This window comes from Otolemur garnettii, unplaced genomic scaffold (assembly GCF_000181295.1).
Source record: "Otolemur garnettii isolate 467f Iridium unplaced genomic scaffold, OtoGar3 scaffold00075, whole genome shotgun sequence".
Classification (NCBI taxonomy): domain Eukaryota; kingdom Metazoa; phylum Chordata; class Mammalia; order Primates; family Galagidae; genus Otolemur; species Otolemur garnettii.
Genome location: NW_003852470.1, coordinates 643,499 through 652,516, shown reverse-complemented (window position 1 = coordinate 652,516; position 9,018 = coordinate 643,499). Strand labels below are relative to the sequence as shown.

The window sequence follows — 9,018 nt, the reverse complement described above, 5'->3', positions numbered from 1 at the left end:
GGTTGCTGTGAGCTGTAATGCCACGGCACTCTACCCAGGGGGACAGCTTGAGGCTCTGTCTCAAAAAAAAATAAAATAAAATAAAATAAAATAAAATACTGAATTTTAGAGTGAAAAAAACAGCTAAAGTCATCACTGTTAACACAGCACCCCAATTTCATGATTGTTTTTGAACTTGGAATCGTACCTATATGGGCAGATCTTTTGAGATGTTCTATACAAATTAATCTTTCTGGTTTCTACAGGAGGGAGTTATCAGGGCGTCCACGTCTTTGGGCAGCTTTTCCCACAATGGGGCTGGTTCTCTGCTCTTTCTCCGAGCAGCAGAGAAGCTGCTCCTCCCTTACTTTCCCCAACATGGCCCCTCTCTCATCGATGAGAGAGACTGCTTAGAAGGAGTGATGTCCATTTAAACACCCTGGAGAAGACGGTCCTGGACTTGGACTCACATGCACCAGCAGGCTGCACTCCTGGCCTTGCCGGGTCACAGATAAGGCTGCAAGCACCTCACCTTGTGCTGGCTGGATCAGTCACCTCATGAAAGCTGGTACATCCCCTGTGTGCACAGGTGTCCCCCGTGGCACCCATGGGCAGTGCTTGTGGCCAGCGTTGGGCCCCCTACCTGTACGCAATCCAGTCCGCACTCTCCTCAGGGGGCTCAGGCACATAGCCAGCTGCATGCTGGCTCAAGTCCTCAGCAGGGACAGGCTGCTCATTCAGCTCCACACCTTCTGACCGCAGAAAATGGACAGTGGCCTGCAGAGGGAAGTGTGCAGCAGGCTGGGGCACAGGCAGAGCTCAAACCCTATCTAGGTGGGGACACACTGCCAAGGGCTTTCCCTTCAGCTTTCGGTTTGCAAATGGTGAACCCAAAGCAGAAACTTGCATGGAGACCTCAGGCAGCCACTGTCCGCCCCACAGCCATCCCAGGGTCATGGTGAGGAAACCATGCACAGGCTGAGTCTTCACCCACAGACCTGTACACCAGAAGCACAACATGCAGCCCGTCACCCCCAAGGAGGGACAGCAGCTTCCTGTCACTGTCACACATGCGGGAAGAACCCGAGCCCCCTGCCTGCTCAGGAGTCGGCCCACTGGGGACAGGCCAGCAGGGACTCATGGGAAGGGGGTAGGCAGCCCCAGGTGTGGGTAAGTGCCCGTGGCCACCCCATGGCCAGGACCACCTTATTTCTATCTTCCTCAGCCAACTCCACCCCATCAGACGTCTGGTCAGCGGTCCAGACAGCTGTGTCCCTGGCTCATGCACAGCCAGGCATTCTTGACATTGCCAGCTAGTACTCCAGCCTCTAGGGCTTACAGTCACCTATTGAGCACTGTCCCAGACTACACAGCATCCCAAGTGTCACCCCTGGTATTGGCATGGATGCAGGGCTGGGAGCTCAGGCCGGGGGCCTGGAGTCAGGATTTGGTCTGGCTTGGCCACTTTTACCTGCTTACTGGTGTGGGGCGAGCCAGTATCTTGGTGCCATGTAAGTGTGGGAAGGGCCTGCTGGGGCTGGGGCTGTCAGTCCAGGCCCAGGCCTTGGGCCCTATCTACACCACACCTTATCCAAAGTGCTTCTGAAGTCTACCCTAAATTAAATATCCCCAGAAGAATCATAATGGCCTGGCATATCTGTGTAACCTTGATTCACAGTTCAGAAATTACAGCAGAACCCCCACAGTTGGCCACCTCACTACAGTGAGCACTTCCCAGGGTGACTCAATGTTCATCAACTGGACATGCACCACCCTGTGTCAGTAGAGTCAGCCCAGTTCCTTATGGGACCACCTCCATATGGTGACCAGTGTGTGACAATCCTTGGGTGGTCAACTCACGGAGGTTCTACTGTTCCTAACAAAAAGCTAAGATCCATAGGTGCTGAGACATCTGGTGTCCACTTTTCTCCTAGCAAACGTCCCAGGGATGCAGGAAGCCTCCCTCCCTAACATGCTACGCTGAAGCACATAGGTGGGGCCGCAGTGCTCAGGTAAGAACAGGCACCCAGAGTGTGGGGGTCATGATGGGCCTGTGCCCACGATGCAGGACGCACCTCGGCGCTGATGAACCCCACCTCCGCGATGCTGCGCAGCAGGTCAGGGTGCAACTGCCTCTGCGGGGGGCTCTCTGGCTGGTCCCAGAAGTCCTGCACAGAGACATCGCCACCTCGCTTCTTCTTTCCTGAGGAAAACCGCAGTCAGTGAAAGTGGCGTGTTTTCTAGCAACAAAAACCAAGAATTCCTGGCAAACTTCTGACCCCTGAGCTTCTCTGAAGCTCTTGAGGGCCATGCACTGGGGCTCAGGGAGGTGGGCATGGGCCCAGGAAGGGCCAGAGGAGCTCATCTGTGGCCAATGTCCCTGAAGACACTCCTGGTGTGGCTAGCATGGTCCCCTCAGCTTGGCCGGTGTGGTACCCCTGGCTTGGGGAAGCACTGGCCTGAGAAACCTGCTCCCACCCATCCCCACTGCCTACTGGGGGCCCCTCCCTCCCTACTCATACATCATATAGGGTCCCACATCCTCCATGCCTGCTCTGTCTCCTGTCTCCCTTGGTGCATCCGTGCATCCTGGGTGCTGACCACCTGGCCTGGGCTCTGCCCTCCACCCACTGTGCTGCCCCAGTCTGAGCCCCAAAGACCATCTAAGTAACTGAAGGTCTAATGTCATGACAGTGCTAGTAGGTCCCTGGCACACAGCCAGCCAGCAGCTGCCTGTGACAGGTGCTGTGAATGGTAGTGACTGTGCTGTCTTGCTAGCACCATGAGCAGTACCTTGGGTTAGCCGCAAACATTTAGAGATACCATTCTCTATTTGAAGGCTCCCGTGGACACAAGCACCAGCCCCATCCTGCTTGCCTGGCAGTGAGGGTTGGGAGGCCTCACTAGGGGCTGCATACCCTTCCTCGTCCTCGTCTGAGACTTCCTCATCTTGATGTTGTCATACAGAAGGCAGAAGCGGCTCGCCGTCCTACAGACGTCCCATACACCCTGCTTCCGTGCAACTTTGGCCAGCTCGGCCCAAATCTGTATTCTGCTCCCCGGAGACCCAAAGGAGGGGGAAAATTGAATATGGAGATAGTTGAAATAATCAGAAAAGACCTAGAATGACCACTTATGAGAAAAAGTCATTAGCAGTTCTATAGTTTCACAGCTGAAAAGAGTGACCATGAGACAAATCGATGCTCATGGCAAATGATGACCCTGGGTGGGGGGTGTCCTGGAATGAGGGGCAGTTCTCTGGTCATACCTGCCAAGTGTCAGTGGTACCTCCTGATCATGTGACAGTGAGAAATGCCACCCGCACATCATCTCCAGGGTCGGGGCAGGGAGGACCTCTCCAGGACCCCTCCAAAGTCAGGATGCTCTGCTCACTGAGTCCTGACCACTGCATGCAGGGCCTGGCACTATGCGCCTTACTAGGTAGACTAGCACCAGTATCAACAGTAGCCGAGCCCTCCAAGGCCAGGGCTTATCCTTCCCGTGAAGAAGAAGGTCTCAGCAGCCTATGGCCCCTCCTCCCATCTGGAGCGGGCGGCTTAGCACACTTCCTGACAACTGCGCCCCAACCCTCTTTGCAGGGCTCACCTTTGCTTCTGTTTTGTCTTTTTTGTTGTTTGTTTTGTTTCTTAACCAGAAAAGGACCTTCTCCTTACTCACCTCTCACCCTCGTTCTCATTCCCCAAGCGCCGTAAGTGCCCAACAGCTTTGTCCACGCTGACGATGTAGTGACGTGCCTTTGCAGCAAGGAAGCTGAACCGGCCCTTACTCTTCCCGGCAGAAACTGAGAACAGAAAATGGAAACAGGTGCTGTCGCTGTGTGGGAGGGGCTGGAGACACGAGGCCCCCAGCTCTATTCACAAGGATGGTCCCAACCACAGTTACCGGCTGTCCCCTATAGAGCTAAAACTGGCCTTGCTCACGCCTCTGATCCCAAAGAGGCTGAGCTCATTGCACCAGGGGCAAGGCTGTGTAGCCTGTCCTTGTGCTGACCCCAGCACAGGAGACCCCAGCAGGAGGGGTCACTTGACAAGATCCAACTTGAGGTACCAAGTCAAGGGATGCTCCCAGCAGCCCCACGGCCTCTGCAGGTATGTGCCAGGCCCCAGGCCTCAGTGGTACCTGCTTAGTGAATAAAATGTGCCAAGAAAGCAAAACACGCATGTCCAGCAGGCACTCCTCAAACTCCTTAGGACAAAATGAAACCAAGAACAAGAGCATGGGAGATAACAGAGCAAGACAGACAACAGGGCGTGGGCACCTGCCACGGCCACTGCCAAGAGCTGCTGCATCTGTGCCCTTCACAGAATGAGCTGGTGCCGCCGTGTCTGCCTCTCATCTTGTCCCAACATGAATGTGGCCTCCAGTCTGTGTGACACTTGGCATCAGGTTGGGTGAGAGCTGCCAGCCGCTAGCACCAAGCTGGAAGGACATCTTGCAGTGGCCTTGGCCAGACCCCAGGTAGACGAGGGAGAGTGCGTGGGAGCAGACCGACGTCCAGCCACCCAGAGCTGCTGTGGGCTGACCTGAGTCCCCTCAAATAAGACATCCTGAAGTCCTAACCTCCAGGACTTTGGAACATAAAATTATATGGAGACTAGGTAATTAGGTAATTAGACTAGGTAATTAAGGAAAATGAGGCCACTTGGTGGACCCTCATCCAGCCTGCCTCGTGTCTATGCAGAAGAGGAGACCAGGACACAGGTAGACACCGAGGGACGCCAGCACAGCACCAGGGAAGCAGCAGCATCTGCAGCCAGGGAGAACGCACTCAGCCAAGCCAAACCCTCCAGCACCCTGGCCTCAGCCTGGGAGGAAATGAGTTCTTGTTTCTGCTACCCAGTCTGTGGCCTCTGTCATGGCAGCCTGAGCCACTGGGGAGACGAGCACCCTCCCCAGCGTCCAGACCACAGCAGTGATATATGGGGCACAGCATGGCCCCAGCCCTATGAGGGGTCTGCCTCCAGCAGCACAAGGCCCTAGGTGGCTCCAAGAAGTGCAGCTAGTTCCCAGGCAGAGCTGCTCTGGGCTCAGGCACTCACCTTTGGCCTCATTCTCACTGTCCAGCACAATCTGAAACGTGTCCGGGGCTAAGGCCAGGCCCGCGTTCACCAGGAGGGCCCGCTTTTTCCTGACGCTATCTTTTGGGATGGCTTTTTTTGCCTGTGGGAAGGAGAGGGTGACCAGCAAGTTGGCACTTGGCAGAGCAGCACCCTCTGATCCTTCTGAGAATGTTGCTGGGCGCTGCGCAGACAGCTGCACTGTCCCAGGCCTCCTGGCCTCAGGTGCCCTGGGCAGCTCCCTCTACGCTGCACCTCTCAGAGCCCAGCTGGGACCCCATGGGTTCCATGCCATCCTGGGTCTCCCATGGCTACCCTGCAGCCCTCCTCAGGGCCTAGCTCCCCTGGCCAGCTACACTGGCACCTGCTCGATGGCCATGGTGGCCCTGTCCTCGTCACGCTCAGGGACCTGGTACAGCATGGTGCACAGGTGCAGCCGGCTGAAGGCCATCTGCAGTTTGTCCTGGTAAAGGCCCATGCTGTCCAGGTGCATGGCCTTCAGCAGGTGCTCCATGGCGGGCTCTGGCCGGTCCTGGTCCTCCTCAATGTGTGCCACCTCCATGTGCACTTGGCATCGCAGTAGCGTCATGAGGCTGTGGCAACAGATAGAGCATCAGAGGGCTGGGGGTAGGGATGGGTGTCTGGGGAGGAGTCTGGGGAGGGGCAAGGAGGAGCTGGGGAGGGGCTGGGATAGGAAAGAGGGAAGAGCCAGGGTCTGGGGGAGGGGCCCTGGATGGGGGGGCAGGGCGGGGCCAAGGAGGGGTCAGGGGAGAAGCCAGGGAGGGGCTGGAGAAGGGTGAAAGAGGGTGGGGGAGGGGCAGGGGAGGGCTCGGAGCAGGGTGGAGCTGTGGCCCTGTCCCTGACCCCCCAGCATCTTTCTGGGGACACTCTCTCCTCACTTGAGACCCACAGATGGTGACAGAGGGCCTCACAGACCACTGGAGACACCAGCCCAGCTGACTGGAGCTGGCCCCAGGCACCTAGCCCAGCAGTAGCAGTAGCCTAGCAGGGTGGCTGGAGGGAAGAGCCCTGCACTGTCCATTGCTTGCTGCCCCTGTCCCCCAGTGCCCCAACCCCCCGTAAAGCCACCCACTCTCCAGGAAGGCTCTCGCAAGGCTGTGGGGCGAGTCCAGAGCAGCTCCACGGCCCCAGCCCAAGCTCCAGCCTGGAGCCCACGATCTTTGCCATGGAGCCGTAGTCTCACCACTCTCTCCTCCCTCTCTCTTGGCCCTTCTGCCCAGGTCCTTTCTGGACAATGTGCCACTGGCTCAGAACAGTGACCACACCCTGGGCCACTCTGCTGAAATCTCATGGGGTTGGGCAGGGCGGGAGGGTCCACATATGAGGGTCCACATATGTCCTTTCCCTGGACACATCCCAGCCAAAGCCGCCAGATAGAACATGAACAAATCCAGCTAGTTCTGTTGAATATTCTGTAGGACTCAAGAACTTAATGACTTTCAGCCCAAACAAAGAATAAAAGTCACCTTAGCACACACATCACCTCCAGAAAACAAGAGCACAGCCGGAATACAAGGAGCCCTTGGGGCCAGCATCCCCACAGCACCACGGAGGGGTAGGGCCTGGAGGGTCCTGGCCAGAGCCCAGGTGGGGGCCATGGTCAACTGGGCAAGAACAAACCCCTTTCCTGTGGCGCAGTCAGTGTACATGGAGGGATATTGGAGACGCAGCCCGAGACTGTGCCTGCCCAGATGTGAGGGTTTGAGAGGTGGCCAAGCCCAGGAGAGTAGGCTGGAGTGAATGGAGCCACCAAAGAGAGGAAGGCCCAAGGGAGTAAGCCTGCATCAAGAATAGACATAGAGAACTACTCGAGGACACCACAGTGGCCCCACAAGCAGCTGACAACGTTCAGACACATTGTCTGCAGGCTCTTCCTGCCTTTAACTGATGCAATATCTCATGCTGGACGCCCTGCAACCATGACACCTGCAGATGGGACTAGCATCACATGCTGGGCAGCTTGAGACAGCAGCCCCTGGAAGAAGCAAACTCAGGCATCATGCCTGCGGCTTCCCAGGTCTCTGCTAGGGAGAGCTTCCTGATGGAGGCCCTGCAGCTTAGGGGAGTGCTGGCCTAAGGCTCCCAGGCACTGAGGAAGAGGCCATGCACAGATCCCCCAAGAGTCCACTGCCAAGGGCTAGGCTGCCTGTGTGCAGGGTGAGACCAGGGAGCTCCCCAGAGCATGATGACCCTGGGGTCAAGAAGCAAATAGGTGACACCAGACATGAAGGGGCCACACCATGCTGTGGGGAGCTGCGACTCTGCCAGCAGCATGGGGACCTAGCAAGCAGCTCACTGACATCGATCCCTGGTGGACACAGCAAAAGTGTCTCACTCCAGGAATAAGTGCCCTATCTGCTCCCCTTGCCCAAACAAAACCTAAAGTCAAAGCCTGATGAGATCCATGGGCAAGATCGTGTTTGGAGGTTGACTTTCATTAAGATGGACTTGGGGAGCGCCTGAACCTCCAAAGGTACACCCCAAAAGAATGTAAAAACCAGCCTTATGTGACTTTAAAACAGTCAGCCTATAACTGAAATTCCTGCTAGAACAAAAGTCAACACTTTTCTAAAAAAAGACAACAAAGTGCGAAGACTCCCTAGTGTATCGTCCACGACACTCAGTGACAGTAAAATATCACTAGACACAGAAGGAGACGGGAGCGCAGCCCAGGATCAGGATGCACGGTGAGCCAGCTGTGGGGCTTAGCAAATAAATCCCGTGAAGCAGACACTACACTATAAACATCATAACTATGTTCAAAATTTGCAAGAAAACAAAGTATTAATGAGTAAACAGAGAATCTCAGGGGAAATGAAACTGAAAAGAAAATAAAGATACTAAAACTAAAAACTATAATAACTGAAATGGAAAAAACAATCTCTGGTTAAGTAACAACAGATTAGAGTGAGCAGACCTGAAAACAGGTCCATAGAAAGTGCCCAGTCAAAGAACAGACAGCAAAACATTCTTAAAAATCTGCACAAACCTGGGGACCCAGGCGGCAACCAGCACACTTGACGCTAGAGCCCCGTATCTGACGAAAACACCAATTTACACATCTAAGCATCTTAGATAACTCTAAGTAGAATTTTTTTAAGGCTCCTAGGAATATCATAATCCAAACACTGAAAACAAAAGTTAGAGAGAGAAATTTTAAGAGGAAAAAGGAAAAGACACAGATTTCATACAGGGGCAGCACATTCAGCGTAACTTGAGTCTTCAGCAGAAATCCGCCAAACAACAATGATGGCTGCAACTGAAAAAAATTAGCCATATTAAGGTTGTGGCGGGGGCCTGTGGTCCCAGCAACTTGGGAGGCAGAGGCAGGAGACTCGCTTGAGCCCAGGAGTTGGAGGTTGCTGTGAGCTGTGATGCAATGGCACTCTACCCAGGGGGACAGCTTGAGGCTCTGTCTCAAAAAAAAAAAGAAAGAAAGAAAATAAACCACCTCCTCAAAGAAGAGAAACACCTGTCAGCCCAACACCCAATAACTAGTGCAGAAAAACTCTTCAAAAAAGAGGGCAGGTCACCGAGCAGTGCTAGCATCAAACACAACACACAGTGATGTGGAGCCCTCGTCAGAGCAGCGCTTCTCGGAGCAGCACCTCTTAAAGCAGCACCTGTCTGGACAGCACCTCTTAGAGCAGCACCTGTGAGGACAGCACCTCTCAGGGCAGCACCTGTCAGGACAGCACCTCTCAGGGCAGCACCTGTCAGGACAGCACCTCTCAGGGCAGCACCTGTCAGGACAGCACCTCTCAGGGCAGCACCTCTCAGAGCAGTGCCTCTCGGAGCAGCACCTCTTAGAGCAGCACCTGTCAGGACAGCACCTCTCAGAGCAGCACCTCTCAGAGCAGTGCCTCTCGGAGCAGCACCTCTTAGAGCAGCACCTGTCAGGACAGCACCTCTCAGAGCAGCACCTCTCAGAGCAGCACCT

The 9,018-nt window shown here is 55.1% G+C and overlaps 1 protein-coding gene across 1 annotated transcript in view; it reads right to left on the bottom strand.

Moving 5' to 3' along the window:
* CFAP46 (cilia and flagella associated protein 46) overlaps positions 1-9,018 on the bottom strand; it is a 116,351-nt gene that overhangs the window by 80,652 nt on the left and 26,681 nt on the right. Inside the window, 6 exon segments of the mRNA XM_023515629.1 lie at positions 623-756; positions 2,055-2,182; positions 2,898-3,031; positions 3,658-3,781; positions 5,040-5,160; positions 5,422-5,650. Coding sequence (XP_023371397.1) covers positions 623-756; positions 2,055-2,182; positions 2,898-3,031; positions 3,658-3,781; positions 5,040-5,160; positions 5,422-5,650 — 870 coding nt within the window.